General features: G+C 42.9%; 1 protein-coding gene across 6 annotated transcripts in view; it reads right to left on the bottom strand.

Moving 5' to 3' along the window:
* Positions 1-2,621: 2,621 nt before the first annotated feature.
* The window catches only part of LOC142579349 (tumor protein D54), a 39,828-nt gene continuing 21,581 nt past the window's right edge, over positions 2,622-20,868 (bottom strand). For 2 of the 6 annotated variants that reach the window (XM_075689447.1, XM_075689442.1), the window contains exons 4-7: positions 16,650-16,709; positions 13,133-13,234; positions 9,975-10,035; positions 2,622-5,393 (exon numbers count right to left, since the gene is read on the bottom strand). In XM_075689447.1, coding sequence (XP_075545562.1) covers positions 5,262-5,393; positions 9,975-10,035; positions 13,133-13,234; positions 16,650-16,709 — 355 coding nt within the window. In that variant the 3' untranslated portion in view covers positions 2,622-5,261. Of the gene's footprint in view, positions 5,394-9,383; positions 9,794-9,974; positions 10,036-13,132; positions 13,235-15,669; positions 15,703-16,649; positions 16,710-20,868 lie in introns of those variants that run through there. The other 4 variants (XM_075689443.1, XM_075689444.1, XM_075689446.1 and 1 more) reach the window with 4 other exon arrangements.

Genomic DNA, 20,868 nt, shown 5'->3' with positions numbered 1-20,868 from the left:
CGTTGAACAGTATATGGCTGTAAACATGGTTTGTTGTTTTGCCAGCAGTCTATTTTAATGCGGTATCGTCTGTGGGGTGAGTGAACATTCGGTCATGTTGAAAAGAGTGTGGAGACTTGGAGAGCTCAGCTTCGTCGAATGAAATATTTTGCTATACAGGCATTGTCTTGAAGCATGTAAATAGGAAAAGCCAATAGATGCAATGAAACCCACTTGTGTGCAGTGAAGCCCACCTTCATTACAGTGTAAAATTTATAAAAAGAAACACTCTTTGCACTGAATTGCTGTCACAAAAAAAAACAAAAAATTTCTTTATTGCAAGTTTATTTTTTTCATTGTCCTTAAAGAGTTGCTTCACTAGAAGAGAAACTTGGGTGAGTTGGTGGTAATTCACGTTTCGGAAATTAACAGCACAAAATAGACAAGAAAGAAGGAAAAAAAGAACACGACACTGGCGCTGACTTGCAACTGAAGTTTATCTTGAGGAAAGTCACATTTATATACACAGGCCAACATGTTGCCAACATGGACAAAATGTCGGCCTGTGTATATAAATGAGACTTTCCTCAAAATAAACTTTTCTTATTTTCCTTCGTTCTTGTCTTTTGTGCACTGTTAATTTCTAAAACATGGGTTGCTTCACATAATGCTTCACCATAACAGCAAGAATTTGGCAGCACATAGAAGTAAACAGCATTTCAGTGCATGTTCTGGAAATGCTGCCAGTGGACTCAACTTTTTCGACATGAAAAGTATGATTGGCGCAAATTACACTCGTCCACAAGTTTCCCTTATCACGTCTCCCCATTTAGTCAGTTGACAAGTAATGGAAAAGAAGCATCACCAAATATGAACAACCATGAATAATCGAGAATTGAGTTTGCGACATGGTGTGGCCATCGATTGTCTGTGGTTTACATGGCGGCATCAAACACATACAAACATTGTGTAGACCAGAAAGGAACTGCCCCTTCTCCTTTAGTTCTCGTGAGAGCCCTTGGCAGTTGCGAGCTCAGCATTGGTCTTCATTGTTTATTTCTTCGCGCCATTGGGACACACACAGAGCCTTGTCTGCTCTTGCTTCTGACAGAGTTCATGTGCCAGCCCACAGTTCAAGCATTGTCTACACATGCTACACTAGGAGAATAGAGATCAGGCCCAGTACAACATAGCAACTTTCTTTTAATCCACCGTTCATGCCCACTTGATCTTGGTGATAAAGTGGGGAGAGCACTGCTCTGTTTCTGATAAAGCATGAACAAGGAAAACAATTGGAACAGAATCTTTGTCACCCCACCCCACAAAACTTGCTCTCTTTTAAGTCAATTTGTAGGAAAGGAGAAGATTCTTTTGAATAAACAACAAGTTAGTAGTCTATTGTTAGCCACCTCAGTCCAGATCACTGGCTGCTTGTGTCATTACCGATTTGATGCAAGCAGCCAGGTACTGTGAAGCCTGGTACTGGAGCTGGTAGCTCAAGAGTCGTGTACAAGGAACACTCTAATGTGCAACAATTACTTTGCTGGCACTGCAGCTGCAAGTGTGGGCAGCTGCAGGAGTGTAGATAAAATAATGAATGAATTCTGGGGTTAGATTATGAGGTACATCGTAGTGGGGGACTCCGGATTAAGTTTGACCACCAGGGGATCTTTAACATGCCCCCAATGCATGGGACATGGGCAGTTTTGCATTTCGGCCCCATCGAAATGCAGCCATCATGGCAAGGATTCGATCCCTCTACCTCGCCCTTAGCAGCACAACACCATAGCCGCTAAGCCACTGCGGCGGGTAGGAGTGTAGATAAATGCCAGCACTGCTAATCATACGTCGTCTGCCGCAAAGCTAGGTGCTTGTACGCATGGCAGAGGGGAAAAAAAATGCCCTAGGCTCATCTGTTCCCCTTACAAGTGCACCGAGCTGTACGATTCTGGAGGTCAAGTGAACATAAACACTAGAAAGCTTTTGTGGTGATGGCAGTTATGGGCTCTTCATTTGCTTAGATGTGCCTGCTATTGGTGGCAGTGGCATCTGTTACAAGTTCAACAGGTATAGGTTTGCACCACCATACATGCTAAGCTGTGTGTTCAGTCAATAGAGTCTATCCTTGAGGGTTATGTGCCACAAGTCTCCTATTCAGCGAACATGATTTACAACAGATGTGCAGGGTAACCAATCGGCATCAACGAATGCTGGAGACCTGCCTGCGTTAACGGTCAGTCATATTTGCAATACCTGAGCACTCTTCTCCAGTGTTTAGATTTCTTGTGTTTAAAAGTTGTGTGCTACGCACCAGTCCCATATGATCATACCATTCCAAATGCTGTAGAGGCATGAAATGAAACTGAGGGGGCAAAAAAAGTGGGAAAATTCACTGAAATTGCTCAAGAACTATTACAGCCACTGCCTATCAAAGTTGGTCAAAAATATTCAAAGCAGCCTGGCAAACAGCAACATGCTGCATGTTTGATGGCAGCTTCAAGACTCGACGTCCACAGAGATCTGGTTCAAAGGAAAAGGCAGATCTCTGTGCCTGCATTAAGGCTCCATTTACTTGGAGAACATGCATTTAAACAGTGCAATGAAAACACCATTTCTCTCAAAACTGCAAGCAGCTACATGAATAGGGATACACCAAAGAAGCTTTATTATCATTTTTTACAGAGCCATTCCAAACATAAATCCAATAAGTCACTAATGCTGTCATTTCATCTTCATCTTTACGATACACTGGAACAACGTGCCCAAGAGCACCAGACAAGTTTTACGGTCCATACGTGCACTCCCCACCCCCCAACCCTTCTCTATTTCCCATCCTACCTTAGAAAGTAATCAGTCACAAAGAAACCCTTTAAAGGAACATATATTCATTTACAGCTTGTATTTCTAACAGGACAGATTCACAAAACTTAAGTACAGGACACTTAGGTCTTAACATACACAATATTTCAAAAGTCAGCCACAGGGAGAAAAATAACTCAAATAAAGATACAGAACCTGTAAAGAGTTCCCAAAATATGACTCTAATAAGAAGTAATTTGAGTACGTATCGCTGAACTTTCAGTTACAAGTAAGAAAAATAGAGGAACCAGTGAAATAGTGTGTACTGTTGTTTAGCACGTCAAATAATGCATAAAAAAACTTTTTAATAAGGGCTTCAGGAGCGTAATGTGAATTGACCACAAGGTTCACGGTCACAATGATTGCCATGCAGGAGGTGTTCGATATATAAAGTGCCCCATCTATTGTGCGCACATTCTTGCCTGTGTACCTGAAAGGAGATTCACTCACTTCAGTAGTGAAATATGCTCCAGAATGCAACACAAACCTGCTGATAATCAAGACCATTGCTATCTTAAGAGATGCTACCCAGAAGTTCCTGGCATTCTTTTGTAATTAAATGTCCTGCACTCTAATAGCAATGAACCTCATCTTTGAAAATGAAAGTCTGCAGCGAAAATCTGAAAGCAAGAAGTACAGCTCAAAAACTCAAATATTTTTGTCAACCTCTTCTCTATTATCTCACACCGCTTCTGGATTGTATTATCAAATTTCTGGAGTTAACTGATCATCACAAGTTTGTCACACAGTGGAGAGTACAACTTAATTTTTTGCATACTTTCAAGTTTCTCGTGGTACAAATTTGGCAAAAGCATTTTACTAATTTTCACTGCTACATTCAAACATCACTGAAATTTAGCAAAATTTCTATGCAAAGCACTGTCAGTTACTCATTGCTCTGAAAATTTTGCAGGAAGTTGCATTGTAAAACACCGAAAACATGTTTGCTGTATGAAACATCACAATGCAATAGCTAAAAAAAGAATACACATTATGAAGGCAGCCACAAGTACATTTTCAAGCAAGCCTTCAACCAAGTGAAAAAAAAAAGAACTTGATATTTCACATAGTTTAAGGATTAGAGTGCAGAACCAACTTTCGGTAAAAATTGATGTGAAGCTGTGCTCAAGGTAATGACTAGTGGCAGCCTCACTGCCCAGCCACTGTGTAGGTTCCACTAAGCCTAATTGAAATGAAATGTCACATTGAGGAAGCGTGTGCAAAATTAGCAGCATAAGCTATTGAAGAGATCTCGGCAAAGTTGCAGGGCTGGTAATCATCAGATTCTCTTATCAGCAGCCTTTAAGTAGCACCTAAGCAGACATATGCACCTGGTGGTTAGTAGATACAATGTAAATCTCGGCATGTTGCCTTCAAAATTTTTCAGCACACTGCAGGCAGCTGCCCTGGTTCTCAATGCTTTGCACCATGCATCACTTTTGGCAAGTATTGCTTTTCTTGTTTTTTCAATTTCCCTTTCAAGAATGTCTATTTTTGCATGCTTGATTTCTAACGTGACATTTTGCAAGGAGGCTGCTTTATTGATGCACTGTCCGAAACTAGACTTTTTCATGCAGTTCAAAATACTGTTGCAAGTTGGCCTTTAACATATTAAGCTACGATTCCAGGAACTTCTTGTTAGCATCTCTGTTTCAGCTCACTGCAGATAAGTGTAGCTATCGTGTAACCGCGAATGGTCATGCACCAGTTAACACTACACAGAGACTGGTGCATTACGCACATGGCAAATACTGCAAACACAACAAGTGCGCACGTCATCAATCACTGGTTTACTACGCACGAGGAAAAACAAAACGTACACATGCAACTAGGAGACAGAAAAGGTACAGTCTGAACGTCTTCATCTTTTTTTCCAAATCTTTCATCTGCCATCCACTCTCTCCAATCACTCTGTGCACATAAAAATATATGTATATATATATATATATAGATTTCAGGACAAGCAAGGACACGGGCCCCAAACGCTAAGGCATGTGGTGCCAGAGTTGCGAGTTTATTACATTGCAGCCATTTCTTTTCCATGAGGTAACAACGCCTAAATGAATGCCAGAGAATATTTCAAACTCATTGTTTTACAGCTTTAGACGCTTTACTCCAGAAGCAGACAGGCAGACGTGTTGTTCTCCGGATGCATAGCTGCTATTCGCCGTTGCTGTTCAGGACATACAACAACGGCCACTTGTGCACCAAGAGCTGCACCTCTGCCACTTACAACTGTTGCTGCAAACGTTCGACAGGGTCTGGATGCTTTCTCTAAGCCATTTTTGTTTTAATACACTGTTCACTTTGTAGACCAAGAAGAGGGACTGCAAGCAGGGCCGTCCACATTGGGAAGAGATTTTAAGAGGGAAAAAATTGGGGAAAGCCAAAGTTCACCCCGAACGATTATTACCCAGCCGCTTTTAGGACAGCGGCTTCTTTTCCTCGGAAATGGGGCTCGTTGCAGGCGTTGCCGAGACAGAAGTATTGCTTGCATGGCTGTTGAGTGCGTCTTCAAAGCTGTTGACACTGCTGCTTCGTGACGACACCTTGGACTGGAAATGGACAGCAGGTTGTTCGAGGCGGGGGAAATATAGGAGGGGAAGAGTAAAGAGGGGGGAGCAAGGGAAGGTGTAAAGCAAGTTTAGGAAAAGACCAGTCCTCTTGGGTATTTTTATTGCATCATTTTTAAAGATAAATTTCATGACCAGCTCCAGCCAGAAAAGTCTGGACCATTGGTCTGAATGTTGCAAGTTATTTAAAGACCGTTTCACAAATTTCTTCACATTTTACACTATTTCACAATTAATGGTGGCTCTGGAATTGATACAAGGCATACAAAAGGCAACTATTGGCTAAAGTGAAAAGTGTTCCACAGTACCTAAAGTCAGAGTTCTTTACAAGAATTACAAGAGGGAAGACCGGCGCTACCATTATTCAGCTACCATGGGAATGACGAGTAGTGCATGGATTTGTCCAAGTTTCCTACTTGTGGCGTCAGACATTCTCGTGGGGTTACCACGCTTGATTGCTCTAAATTTTCAAGAATTTAAATTTTGCTAAATGCACAAAGGCCACACGTTTCTGAACACATCCCTAATCATTCCTAAATGTAGCACTTACAATGCAAAGTTGCAAATGTTCAATTTGCAATGTCACAAAGCCATTTGGCCAGAAGGACAGAGTTCGAGATGGATCAATGCACTACACATCATTCGCACGCTGACTGAAGCGTCATACTCAGCAACTCTCTTGGACGCTAGCACCCGAGTTCCTCTAGTAATTTTTGCAGAAGACTGCCCTAAGTGTCACTTTGTTACAGAGAACATTGCCTTCATAAGCAAGGAAATAGTGCGAAGTATGGCAATTTCACTGAGTGTTTTTACAGAAAAAAACTGTCTATCTGTTCATGCCTTTTGAGAGGATGCCTCACTTTTTCCACCCTGCCCAGTAGATCATGACCTCCAAGATTCCCAGCACAGCTATGTAAAGACAACTCTTCATTGCAGGCAATCTTAATTGCAGAAGGACTGGGTGGCACCTCCAGTGACAATTTTCTCAAGTGATCCCTTGGCATAAAACAGAACATTCAATGGGTCTTGAAGGTTAATCTAACAATTAGATTGATTCAGTATTTAAGGCGCAAGAAGCAGGCAGACATGCATGCTAGCACTTGACTGCTGCACGAGAGAACATTACGGGGCATATATTAAAGTCTTCCAATTCGTAAAATACATTGCCTGCACACATATGCTTAATATCTGGCCGCACTGTCTTTGTACAGAAGTTGGGTTAATACGAATATACGGAAAGGAGGCAAATATACCCACTACATATTAAGTGTTTAAACCATGTTCATGATGCCAAACAGCTAAGTTCTAAATCTAAGGGCAGCATTAGCAAAATACCAAGGTGTTCCTACTTGTGTTCGAGATATTAAAAAAAAGGGGATGTTTCATCGCATACATGGTTTATGTTTTGAGGACGTACGCCATTCATGATAAGGTGGGAAAAGCAAAACTTTAGTTGATGATACCGTAGTTGGTAAGCATGTCTATGCATAAATTATAAATTGCTTCAGGCTTCTCATGACGAAAAACATGAGTAACTGATGCATAAGCTGTGTCCATTTCATATGGTGCATGAAGTATAGGAACCACGACATAATTTTACCGAGTTACCTTTATGGAGACCGAGATGGTTGCATCTTATCGACATTTATCGCCAGTTGGGAGCAGCTTCCACTAAAGCCCGTATGTGAAGAAAGACTTAGTATCAATATCCTATCCTAGATTATGGTCCTGGCCCCTAATGCACCTGCTAGTTTTTAGGCCTTGTTAGCAGCACCTTTAAAAGTAGTATTTCGAAGTGCATAACCACAGCCAACAGCATAGTGGTGGATCAGAGTGGCAATTATCTGTCGGGTACTGTCTTTCAGCTTAGTTGAGAGTGAAGTAAATGTAACAAATGCACAATCTAAGGAAGCTACAGAGACTAGTTAACTAAATTATGTTGCAAATGTAAGGTTATGCAAAGCCCTCTAGCAAAAGCACTCATCTAGAGATGCATCTAAATTTGCATCCAGGAATTGCTAGAGAAAAAAGCAATGATGTCTGTGCCACCAATCTGGCAGTGGAACAAAAAGAATGATTGCTATTGCATATTTATTTTGTGAAGTAATGAGCCCACTTTGAACATGTTTTTGGCTTGGAAGAGATATGCTAAATTAATGTGCATTCAATTCCATTTAGGACAAACTAAAGCGATGTCAGAATTCTGTTCTCAGATTTAGCAAACTAAACTTCACTGTATATATGTGATGCTAAATGCAGGTCGCTGAACTATTCAGCTTTGATGACCTGCATCTTCAAGGGAGTCCACTTAAAGGGATACTGAACAAATCTTTTGCTGCCGAGATTTATAGCGCAAAAGAAAGATTGGGTGCTGAAAGTGGTTGACACAAGCAAGTTTCCAGGCAGAAACCAACGGAAAATAATGAATTCAATGCATTTTTCACAAAATACCGCATCTAGCAGCCATGCCGTGAACTAGAGGAAATGATGTGGTGTTCCTGTGATGTTATGTGTACTGGATACCGATGTGCCAGCCATTGCCCGCATCTATCATCCTGCATGGACGGCAGCGAAATCAAATGCGCAGTTGCTTGTGGCCGCATACTTGTTTCTGCAAGGGGAGCTTGTGCCCAAGTCTTGAAAGTCACCATTTGTGTTGTGTGCTGCTTTGTAGTGTGAAGCACCAGGCAGGAGACTGCCTTGACGCTGCTGCGCATGTGGGGAAAGTGTGATCGGGCGAGACAAGCCGTGTCAGACGGCAGAGCCAAGGTTATAGATTAGCGCTGCGCGCCCATCGCAGCCAACATTGGTACCGTCAAAGTGCTCGGAACACTTCGATGCCGGTGACTATCAGACGAGCCCTACTTTGCTGCATAGCTGCAGCATGTCAGCGAAAGGGCACTGTGGCATCGTAGCAGCAGGGTCGTTCAATACTTTTCATCTAGTCAGATAAACAGTGATTTGAAGAAGTAAAAAGATGCTTGATTCTACAACCCCAAGGGAGCACGTTCCATCTGGTGATGAAACTTCTGCGTAACACTATGGGAGAGCTTTGTACAGCATCAGCAGTAGATGCACCCAAGTACTGGTGCAAGCAGAAGGTGGACTGGAGCGGACAACTGACGGACGCCACAGGCGTTCTATGCGTATGCTCGCTATTGTGCAATAGTCGACTGCCTGTATCGGTGTGTGAATATTGTCGACACAACATGCAAATGGCTGCCCTTTTTTGTGCAGTGTTCAGAAACTTAAGTGCAAACAATTTCGAAACAACTTCAACGCCTTGTTACAACAATGCCTGCTGCTGTTACAAGCCATGCACACATGACGTCACGGCGGTCGGCGCGCAGCCCCGCGTGTACCAGTGTTTAGCCGCCGGGCGTTCACGATCCTTCGAAAATACAGCCATCCGTGGAAAAATATGTGAAATAAGCACTGCATATCGGAACAGTAGCGTCTTTCGAGTCTTAACTTCAATGCTTCCCTCATTTCTTGCAGATTTTTGTTCAGTATCCCTTCAATGCAGCCAGTGATTTGGCTGCATAGCTTCCCAGAGACATAAGTGAACATTGCAGTTCCAATTATCCAAATTTAGCAAAACACAAGCACTAAGCAGTAAAATGTCAGTCCATTTCATTGAAAATCTCAAGACTATATTTAATAGACTACCTGCGAGAAACGTTGCAATCCAAGCAAGCAACAAAACAAAACCTCAAGAACTGATAAAAGCAGCTGTAACGTCTGTGGTGTCCAAAGTATATGGCTGACTGAAAAAAAAGATCCATGTGCTACCTATTATATTCCTACATGAGGAAAAAGGAGTCCATTAAGTGTGCATTAGTACCTTGATGTTAGCATTTAATGGGCCAGCACCAGAGTGCCCTATAGCAATCATTGTATCAAACGCTACAACTAAAACTGGATGACATGCACAGACGAGATGGACACCCAAACACAAAACAAGAAGCAAAAGACAGGTCATGGCTTTATTAAAAAACAAGGTTAGAAAAAAAGTAGACAAGAAGACAAGCAGCACCAAGCACAAGAGAAAAAAAATCACCGAAGTGGCTCGGTAAATGCACAGGCCTTCACAGTACTGCCATGCAGAAAAGCTGCAACAACCACGTCCCTCTCACTGCCTGCATGTTTGTAGGAACTCGGGAGGACTAAATGCAGCCACACAAATTTACAAGCTGCTTCAAGCAGAGAAAAAAAAAGGGGGGGAGAGAAGAAAAAAATTTAGGAACGAGACAGCCAGCAAGGCAACGGAGGCTTCTATATATAACCTATCGAATGGCCGGACATCTAGACTTCAAGAAGGGGTTGCTGGTGCCCGAGGTTCCTATGAAAACAAGCTATGCTTTGGCTCAAGAGATCGACTCCTGCAACAAAAGAAAGCATACAAGTGACATTGTGGCATTACACCTAGCGTAACGAAAGGGGCAAGGCAAAAAATAACAGAGCCAGCAAATTGTTTCTTAAGAAAGAAAAGTAACATAATACGGAATCTGTCAGCACAGATGCAGTGCAGATGCAACATTCAGTGTCTCTCTCGCTACGTACCTTCACATTGGTGTAGACCGAACCAACTTTCTCCTCAACTGACTTGAAAGTGGTGGAGTTCCTGCAATAGAAACGGAACAGAACACAGATCATGGCCTGGACCACCAAACATTTGCCATATAATCTAGGCACCCTTTTCTTATAATGCCAAACTGCCCTGCCTCATCATCAGCCTATTTTAAGCCTGCTGGGGGATGAAAGTCACCAAGAGATCGTCACTCACCCCCCCACAGTTCTCGCGTAAACCAAATCCATCTTATGCCTCTAAAATTGCTAATCTAAGCACTCTTATGCCTTCATTGACTATTTGTTCCAGAGTGTACTGGCAGTGACAAATTGATCCCTTGGGGTAGGAACTAATGGTACAGTTCATTAGTCGCTTTTGCATGCCCTGGCCACACACTTCACATTCACCAGCTCAAAATCAAGCATTCAGAACACATTCGCCTAGTTCGGTCGAGCACCTTACTCCAACTCCGAGCGCTTGGAGGCGCCCTCATCTTCAAGCTCGGAGCGCGAGAGAAATTCAATACAGTTCCGGTCACACAACTACTGCCAATGCTCTGGGAACAGCTAAACATTTGGCTTGGGCAGCATTTTTCTGGCACCAATCTTGAGAGGGCTCCACATTGCAGCAAATCAAGCTGTAGCATGGTAGGAACCAATCTAGATGTACCACACGCTTCTTAGGATACTAAGCCAGCTCCAATGTGTCTGATGAGGCTGCCCCTATCAATGCTACAGCCCTTATATCCTCTATGTACACCTTGAATGCTGTTCTTTCTAGCACTGCCAGAGTGATCCAAAACAATAGGTTAAATGTGAGAAAGAGTATACAAACCGGCAGGCAGAGTTGGTGCTACAAAACTAAGTCAACTAAGGTTTGCAAAACAAAAAGCATTCGTGCTAGTTACATTCAATGCCTTTGTTCCATACTACAGAGTACCATTTCTGGGCTGGAATGACTCAAATCCTGGTCCCTTTTGGTCCCAAATGCTAATCCCTTTCGGTGCTTTTCACATATGTGAAGGGTCAAGGCGACGCTCCATTCAGGTAGAGCATCACTTTGACCACTCATGGATGTGAAAAGCGCCAAAAGGCATTAGCATCGGAAAAAGGCATCACTACGTGACAGACCTGGTGCGATCCACTTTTATTTAAGACATTTTGTGGCGCTGCGGTGTTCCTTTTTTAAAATAATTAAGTAGCTTGTAACTCTGCTGAAACATCAACATAAACCTGTTTTTCATAAAGAGGCCTGCGGAAAGCAGTTACCTCCACAGCAGCCATTTTAAGTGCTACTGTTTGACATCACGCACGCAGAGCTTACTTTTGCTGGAAGAAATGATATAATCAAGAAAAAAAGGAGCAATTTTAAGCTTGGCCTGTCACTATTAAGTGCTGATCATTTGTCAGCAACAAAACAGGGTTCTTTCCAAAGTTATATGTAAAATTTCATGAGCGAATTTTTCTGTGCAACATGTTTGACCCACAAGAGATGGCAGACCTTGTGCTGACAGCAGAAATAAAGAGCGAGTGCGCCAGTTGGCACCAGCATCCCTGCCACACTCTCCCTCACTTTTTTTTCACAGGACCACCAGCTTCAGTCATGGTACGAAAGTAAATCCGGGACTCCGCATATGCTGACCAGTGCAAACCCGCTTGGTTTTTCACACCTATGCACCAGCCGTGCCTAGTGAGGAATGGGGGTAAAGCATCTAAAGAAAAAATTATCGCCGGTGCATGCTCACTCCTTACTAGGCACATTGGCAGGTGTTGCCTTGTACGGAGCTCATTGACAGTGCTTCGAAATGCTTATCAAAGCCATTAAACACATACATTTTCCTTTTGTAGTTGTAAAATTATACAAATAAAAAAGATGAAAGCGCAAAAAAAAAAAGATAAAGTCTGGTGTTTTATGTGGCAAAACCACCATCTGATTATGAGGCATGCCATAGTGAGGGACTCCACATTAATTTTGACTACCTGGGGGTCTTTAACGTGCACCTCACGCACGGGACACAGGCATTTTTGCATTTCGCTGCCATCGAAATGTGGCTGTGGCGGCTGTCATTCGATCCTGCGACCTTGTGCTTAGCAGTTACACCACAGCCGCTAAGCCGATACAGAGGGCAAAAAAAGTGCTCCCTAACACAACATAAATTTGAGCCAGTGAAGGAGAAAGCCGGTCTCCACCACGACACAGCTGCTGTGGCGCTCAGACAGTCGCGTCCTTTGAGAAGTCGGTTGGTAACGTGACGTCAAGAGTGTGGCAACGTAAGTGCCAGCACCCATACTGATCGGTGCTGATGTATGAACCCGCACACGCTCCTACGCAATTGAGCTTGTCTCACATACGTGTAAAAGCACATAGAAGGGTGCCTGTATGCAACGGCAAGCTTACGCGGAGTTTAGGTGGGCAGCCACTTTGTGCAGGTGTGCAGGATAATTAGTGTACGTGTGTAAGAACTAGATGCAAGGAAGCCTACTTACAGAATTTTACATATTTCCTATAGTCTGTCTAACAGTACCCCAGTGTATTCATAGAGGAGAAACGAGTTGGCCGTTTCATTTAGTGATTACAGTACTGTCAAATGAAACCTCAAGAGACAAAAGAATTGCATTTCAATTAACTGGTGTTTCATTAACTCGGAAGATGTGCTTGCACACTATATGTTACACACCTCCTTAACGTGGTTGCCAGAAATGTTAAGCAATCAAGTGAACGTAGCAGCTAGTTTTTTATAAAAGCAGAGAAAATGACAAGGTGCTCTAGCACAGAGTTCACAAAATTTATTCTCGAATCACTACACGTTATGCATTAGAACTTTGCCAATTTTTGCTTCCTCGAGTTCCTGCCCCTGCTTTTTAAGGATGGCTTTCTCTGTGAAAGACAGGGTCTGCAAAAAAATTTCACATCCTTGTCCCTTCTGATTTTTTACACTGCCAATTCGAACACCTTCTGTGATTCTGCTCACATAGAAAATTTTCGTTCTGATTATGGAAAGTCCTGGCATTGTACCCAAACACAAAACCAACAAACTTAGAGATGGTCGTCCAGTTTGTGAGTCCCATTTAGTGATATTGTATTTGTGTCAGTCAGTTTCAGCAGTGCACGTAGAAACAGACAAAATTTTAAATAAGACATAGCGAATTACTTCATCTCCCCCAGCTTCTTGGAGACACTGGCACCGAGGCTTCCAAGAGCTGTGGTAGTCTTCTCTCCGGCTGTCTTGATAGTAGCGCTGGTCTTCTGGTAACTGAATGCGACAGTGGGATTCAGGGGGAGGGAAAGAAAGAAAAGGGTGACGATCAGACATTTGCGAGGTGCTGAAATTGGCTACAAGTTATGTACACTAAATGCATGCTGCGTTATCAGCAGGGTTCGGATTCGAAATGATCTTTTGCTACATGCAGGATGTTAAAGAAAAGAACTTTTCATAGCATGCCTTTTAAGAAAATATAGGTCAAAGATGAGTCATACCAGTAAGGAGTGTCAGCATTAAATTTGACCTCATGTAAGTACATGTATTATGATCACAAAATAAGAGATACATTTAGTAAAATTTACGTAATGGAAGCAAGCACATGGACACCAGAGAAGTACTGCATACGTGGTTTAAAACTATGGCCTTCTCCTTATACTTGCCTAGCATCTGACACCCTGGTGTCCTAGCAGAAAGTTCAACACTGGGCCAATTAGACTTTTATTAAATTTTATTTAAAAAATTTTTAAATCTTTATTTAAAATTTAAGCTTTTCTTACAATATAAACACACGAATTGACAGCAAGAGAGAGAGAGATAAAACTTTGTTATGTCCTTGATGGGGTTCAGGGGTGGCGGGGGTCGGGAGACTAACCCCCAATCCCCCCTTCCTCAGACGGCGGCCAGTCCTTGCTTTCTGGCGGCGTCTTCGGCCATCCGGACGGCCCAGAGCTGCTCCTCTGGGTCCAAGCTGAGCAGCAATGTCTCCCACTGCTCGGCCGTAGTTATGCGTGTGTTAGTGTGGGAGGTGTTGGTGGGTGAGGCTTTGGGGCATTGCCAGATAATATGATCGAGGTCAGCGCGGGCCTCGCACGCTTTGCAGAGTGGAGAGTATGCATCGGGGTACATGCGGTTGTAAAGCACGGGGTTCGGAAAGGTTCGTGTCTGAAGGAGTCGCCAAGTGGTAGATTGAGACTTATTCAGAATTGTCAGGGTGAGCTAGGGTGCATTTCATAGAAAAATTTACTTGCAAAGTAATTGATGTAAACTTGAAAGAGGCAAACTTTTTAAATTTTGGTGGCTTGCATATGCAAACTTTTTTTTTTCTTTCATTTATGTTAAGTTGTAATTAGCTAGTTCTGACTGAGCAACAGCACCATTCCAAGGAGGTCATAGCCTAGGCTTGTGCGAATATAATTTCTGTTTGGTTCGAAGCAATAGTAATAATGTTGAATAATTTTGAAGCAATAGTAATAATGTTGAATAATTTCGAAGCAAATAGCTCAAATGGGTATGGGGTTTGTATAAAACAGTGACACAATGGCCAGAAGTTGACAAATATAAAAACAGTTTTCGTCACAAAAACCCTTTACTTTCAATGCGCTGTTATTCTGATATTTCCATGCAAAAATGCAAGTTCAACATATTTTACAATGCCAGCAGTACAGACACCTTGTTTTGTTCAGTATTGTTGTTTAGCCTACTTCAAATTTTGTGATAGTTGAGCCATGGGAGCATTGCGCATTTGCTCATCAAACGTGTTCACAATGCTGCAAAGTGCGACCTCGAATGTGTGACGCCTACAGTTTAGGCTGCGTAGCACAAATTCAGCTCGATACTTTGTTTACATGCAAACTTAGCCTGTTCCGTCTAGTAAGCGCAAGAACGAAATTGATAGGCAGGCTAACCATAGTTGTCAGCTAGTCGCCTGCAAGTGAATTCTACGAGTTGTGTTAATGGCAATGCGACTTGTTCACTCAAACCTGAGCAGGCAATTGTATAAGCTTTCCAATTTATATGGCGAATATGTACTTCAAAAATTCCGAATACTGAAATTTGAATCAAAGCGAACAACGAATTGAATAGTACGCAACCAAAAACATGAAGCTTGAATATTTGCACAAGCCCGGCATGGCCCTTTTAACTCAGATTTGTAAGTCTTGTCTTCATAGAAGCACATCAATTTTTCTCCAGTTTAAGAAAAATTTGGCTTATGCAAAGAAGCTTCAGATAATTTTGACCACTTGCTTCAGTGCAAGAGAATCACAGAATGATGCTGTTGGTGACAAACCAGGGGGAAAAAATGCAAGTGCTAAATAGCTCTTCTAGTGTATCTACAGTGGTGCACACTGTTTTGGAAAATGTTCTGATTCTGAGCAATTTAGTGTCTACATTTCAGCAGCACATTTATTATGGTATTTCTAGCTGTAGTTATTGCCTACAAAACTTTCTCTGAAACAAACACTTTAAGACACATATTAACTGAACGCTGCAGTGAAAGCAATTTTAGCATGACCAGATTTATGACAGCAGCAGCATACTGGAACTAACTTTTACACAAAATAAGGACACACTAGTCATAAAGCCATCTATACAAATAGGTGTGAAATCAGTTATTTTCAGAGAAACCAAACTACAACTAAAATACAGTATTCAAAGCAGGTCCAAGTAAACGCAGGCAGAGAAAGGTGCAGCAGCAGTCCACGTACGTGGTAGAGTTAAAGAGGCCCGGGAAATTTTGACTGAGAGCACAGACATGCAAAGAAAACATAATGAACACATTAAGCAGGCACATCAGAAGCCACAGCCCAGAAGTCAGTCAGTGTGTTAGAACTGTCAAGTGCCATTTGTGAGCTCAATTTCACCCCCAAGGACAGAACTACAAGGCACACGAGAAAAGAGCCATTTTGAGTACACAATGAAATGGCCAACACATGGGACTTTAGTTGCACACAGCAGCACATGGCAACAGTCATTAAAAGCATGTGGACAAGGACACTGAAGTCAGGCGTGGTGAGGCAAGGAAACTCTTCAAACAAGGCAATGCTTTCACTATGCATGGTGCACAACATGGATGGAAAGAGATAACAGTTTTATGCAGTGAAACTGAGTTACCATTTGGTTTGGTCGTTTTTAATGCAGAGGTGACCTTTACACATTCATACATACGTAGACGCTGAACAAATTGCTGCAACTAGCATTACTTGTGCACCATGGTGAAAGCAACCTTATTCTCATAGTCCATGTGCACGAGTCCTCACATCAGCTTGCAGCCACTTAGCACGTTTTCTTAATCTGGATAATTCACATTTCCAGCAGGCACACACCCTGGTCGATAACTTGAAACTGCTCAAAAAGAACAGTGACGAGGGCTGGCACCAGTTCCAGTGGTGTCACCAAGAGTGACAAGCCCTTGTCAGAGTGCTCCTGATGCACTCGAAAGGTGTTTCTCTGTGCTCACTTTTTTCTCTCTCTGCTCATCACCTTAAGTGTTAGGCACAGTGCGAAATTTATGCTCATGCGTGTCGCTGCACCGGTGATGTAGGTCTCTGTGCATGTACATGTGCAAGGGTGTTTCCAGGCCGGAAAGACAGCAAATGCAGTAGACACGGGCCATGACACAATGGCGTACAGGAACGAATGATGGCTAGCGTTGCTGCCAATTAATTGCACAGGGGCAGGGACTCACATGGGAGCACTTGCGATAGCAGCATTCCATTCGACCAATTTCCCACTGACATCTTTAAACCTGAGTCAACAAAAGAGGCAGAACACTTACTCTCAGATGAGTGCCTACATGATAAGACATGACCAGCTGGCTGAAGATAATTACCATATTCACACGAGTCTAGTGCACACTTTTTTTTCCAAGAAAATGGTGTATGAAAATTGCCTGCACATTACAATTGGTTATGAAACAAAAACTGTGTTTGCGGCGAGCCTGTCATCAGAGCTGTCGAACACAGCGCAATTCCCATGAACATGACAGTGACGAGGCACATTTTCCTGCTCGACTATGATCTGAAGCAGTTATATTGGTCAATCACTTACGGAGATACTATCACTTCTGCATGATTTCGTGCAACTCGTCAACAGATACGTCAGTGGGTACGCCAGCGTTTTGGCCGCTGTGCCAAGCTCGGTATCTGCGCACAGTGCCAGAAACACTATCCGTTGCATACTTTGACAAGTCAAATACAGAGTCACGTAAAATCTTGTGACAGTGATCCCAGTATCTCTAAAAGTGATCGCTCGAGAATACTGCCCCAATATGCTTGGTATCTGTGGCCAATGAAACTAAAATGGTGACAAACTGACAACCATCCCTTCTGTGAAAGTAAATTCTGCACGTCTCATGTTTTCTGAACATGAGGGGGAAGCTACATTTTACTTTTATAGATTGGGGGTGTGTTACATTCAGGTCCACTTTTATTTTCTTAGTTTAAACCAATGAAAATTGGGTGTGTTAGAATCATGTAAATACAGTAACCACTTCAGGCTAGACACATCTAAGCAGCGTCTTTCTCTGAGCACTTGCTTTAGTTATCAGATAAATGCTATGCATTCACGATACCGATTGTGATCCAGTATCTACGCATATAGTGGGATGCCCATGGCGAGTTTGACTGCTTTCCTTATCGTCGTGTTCAGCGCCTCGCGGTTCACCTTCACAAGCTGGTGGTACGGGGCGGAGTATGTTACGCGTGACACGACGAATGCCTGCACCAGACGCAGTGCGTCTTCTTCTTTGATTCCTCTGTTCCGGTTGGTGACTCTCATATGGGACCTGAGAAGAAGGTTCCACTCCATCTGGTGCCAGCGCGCATCAACCATCACTAAGGGCTCAGTACAAAAGTTGATTCTCTCTCTCTCTCTCTCTACACATATACTTGCCATAATGCATCAACAGATGAGCACATTAGAGCATTTCTGATCTCAATGATGCTAAAATAAAAGTTAGTCCCTTGTTTTCTGTAATTTCAAGCAGTACATAATGAGCTATAGATACCAGAGGTTATACTCCCAAGGTGCAAGTGTTGCAGCACGAAAAGGTTTTGTGAGTGGATATTTGCTTTCACACTCAAATATATGGCAAAATAAGGAACACTGCTGCAAATGCGGAAAAGTGCAGGCTTCGAATGAGGTGCTCAGAGAAAAAGCACGCATAAGTCGAACTTGATAAGCTTTACCGATGTAACACCTTGCCCTCACTGAAATCATAAGCAGAAAACTCTTCCCGTAATTTTCCTGAATTTTAAACCAATAGCCATAAAGCGTTCACTGCACCATTTTCAAGCCCAGGGCACTGTCGACAGGAGTGCACTTGACAGGGAGCTAATAGATTACAGGCAAATGATGCCTGTGAAATTCATCGCCAATTTTTTTACGCTTCAAGTTGCTCATAAATATTAACTAGTATTGTGACAACAGGCACACAAGGCAAAGCGGCATCAATAGTTTGATGCAATAACACTGTGCGTGTACCTTTAGGTTTTGCATAAGAGCACAAAGCTGCACAGGACTGCACGAAAATTACACGGGAGGTGAGCTCAAACATGCATTCACTGTGGATGACTAAGTGCTGAAAATACATAATTTTTTTTAATTACAGCGTATGTTTTGAGGCTAACAACAGCAACCTGGTGCAAGTTGCAAATATGAGTGCAAATAAGCAAGTCTCTGCACCGATTTTTTATAAGCCAAAATACGGTACATACAGGCAATTACAGATATATGTACTATTCTTCATACCTTACACTATTTTTACACACAGTCCCCACAGTCACCGAAGAGTTTTTCTTAAGTGGAATGGGCCGTAAGATTTTCCTAATCATCAGCAATAGAAAAAACCGAATTTGAATGAGGAAAAAAAAAATGTTTTGTTGAATTTGAGTGTCTGCGACGAAAGGTATGGTTTTATACAGTGTCGATAACTTCACATCAGTGGTACGAAGCGAAGCCAACCATGCTTTCCCGTTCATTCCACCCTCGTAGATGATAGTGTCGCCCACACTGGGATGATACTACAGTAAAACCTCGTTAAGCCGTACCCCTTTAAATAGTTTCATTTTAAAGGTAGTAAAGTCAAATCCCCGACTCAGCGGCCATTGACAATAATGTGTTTTGTATCCGGATAAGCCGTACTAGCTTATTGCGTACCTATCGGTTAACACGTCGCGTTTCCACTTTTTGTTGTGCAAACATGGCGGTGCATCGTTTGTATCGGGTGGCCCGGCAGAACAACAAGCCTCAGAGATCAGAACAACAGCCTCCAAGCACCCTGTGAAGCACCCCGTGAAGCCGCATCAACATCAACATCATTTCGGCGTCGTGCCATACCAGGGAGCGTTGTAGCGTCACAGAAATGAAGACTCGCGTCATGCCGAAGCTCGGATAAAAAAGACATCAGGTGCTCAGCATAGAAGAAAAATTAGACATTGTTCGTGCTATCGAACGTGACACGAAGAAGTAAGCGCTGGCACGCGACAGGGATCTGCTGTTCACTACGGTGTGCAGCATTTGGAGCGTGAAGAAGTTGCTCGGCAGTGCTGCTACGATCGTGAAGAGATGTCGGCTACGAGGTTCGACTTTTCGCCATCGTTGCCTTTGTTGTTGCCAAAGTGTTGACTAGCGACAGTGATGAGGACGGCACGGAAAGCGACAGCACGGGTGATTTAGGCCCGACAGTGGCAGAATCTGCGCGTTACGTCAGCCTCATTAATGCAATCGTCGCAACGAGAACAGCACCCCGCAATGAAAAAGGCGCCTTGCGACTTCTGCAGCACTACCGCCCACGTGCACGGAGAGCATGCAACGCCAATGAGGAATCTGCCATGCAAGTGTTTGCCGAGAAGAGGGGGCTGGCTGAAAAGCTGGCTTGCAGTTTCAGTAAGTTTGAGGCCACGGTCATCGCTGCTAGGCCGCTGCGGCATCAAACGAAAATAACTGTTGTTGCCCAAAGTGAATAAATACTGAATTTTTTCTCCCCCTTTCATCGTACTCTTTCTGAGTTCCGTTTTTGACAGGTAAGCGGACGACCTCATGCTATTTTGGTTAAGCAGTACTACCGTTTAGTACATACTTTTTCCGAGCTCCGGCCCACTATGATTTAACAAGGTTTCACTGTATCATGAAAAGTGCCGGCAGTGAGGAGGAAATGCTTCATCTGCCTCTTACTTCATGCTTCTCCAAAACTTGAGATTGCGCAACCTCCAGCATTAAACGTGTAGAAAGACGGTGCACAATGCCATGACATCTCTGCTCGCCCAGTTCTTGCACACATGGCAGATTACCTCAAAAATAGGGTGTGCGGGCTGCGTACGCGCTTAGCCATGCTGACAGCCATGGCCGCACTAGAAAAGGAGGTGCGCCAATCTGCCAGAATGCTTAGATTCATGCTCTCGTAGGTTGTGTAATCGAAGCAGCATATTCACAATAAACATTCTACCTCTTCCTGTAATACTGCTCTAACAAATGCTTCCACTGCCACCAGCGACTGGTGCTACATATAAACGGAAATAGTTTGTTGATGCAGAATTCAACAAAGATTTTTTAGCATAAAAATAACTTTACAGTCCCACAACAAAGCTTTTCTAATCAAATCAAGAGGCAGCTGACTTCTATTCACCAAGTCTTGTGCCTACGTTCTATCTTTTACACACAAATATTACACATTCTACGCTCGTTATAACAGACCCGCATACAACAAACTTTGCGATATAACAGACCATATTTCAACCTTAGCTTGGTCTGCCTATTTTATTATAACAATGAAGTTCACTTTTAATGGACCATGCTACAACAAACTATCGGTTACAGCAGACAAAATTAGCAGGAATTTTTGTCAGAATCGGGCATATAAAATGGACTTTTGCCGTGTCAACTTGGGCTCGCAATTGACTTGTGAG

The sequence above is a fragment of the Dermacentor variabilis genome, chromosome 4 (genome assembly GCF_050947875.1).
Source record: "Dermacentor variabilis isolate Ectoservices chromosome 4, ASM5094787v1, whole genome shotgun sequence".
Taxonomy (NCBI): Eukaryota; Metazoa; Arthropoda; class Arachnida; order Ixodida; family Ixodidae; genus Dermacentor; species Dermacentor variabilis.
This window is presented reverse-complemented; position numbering and strand designations above follow the sequence as displayed.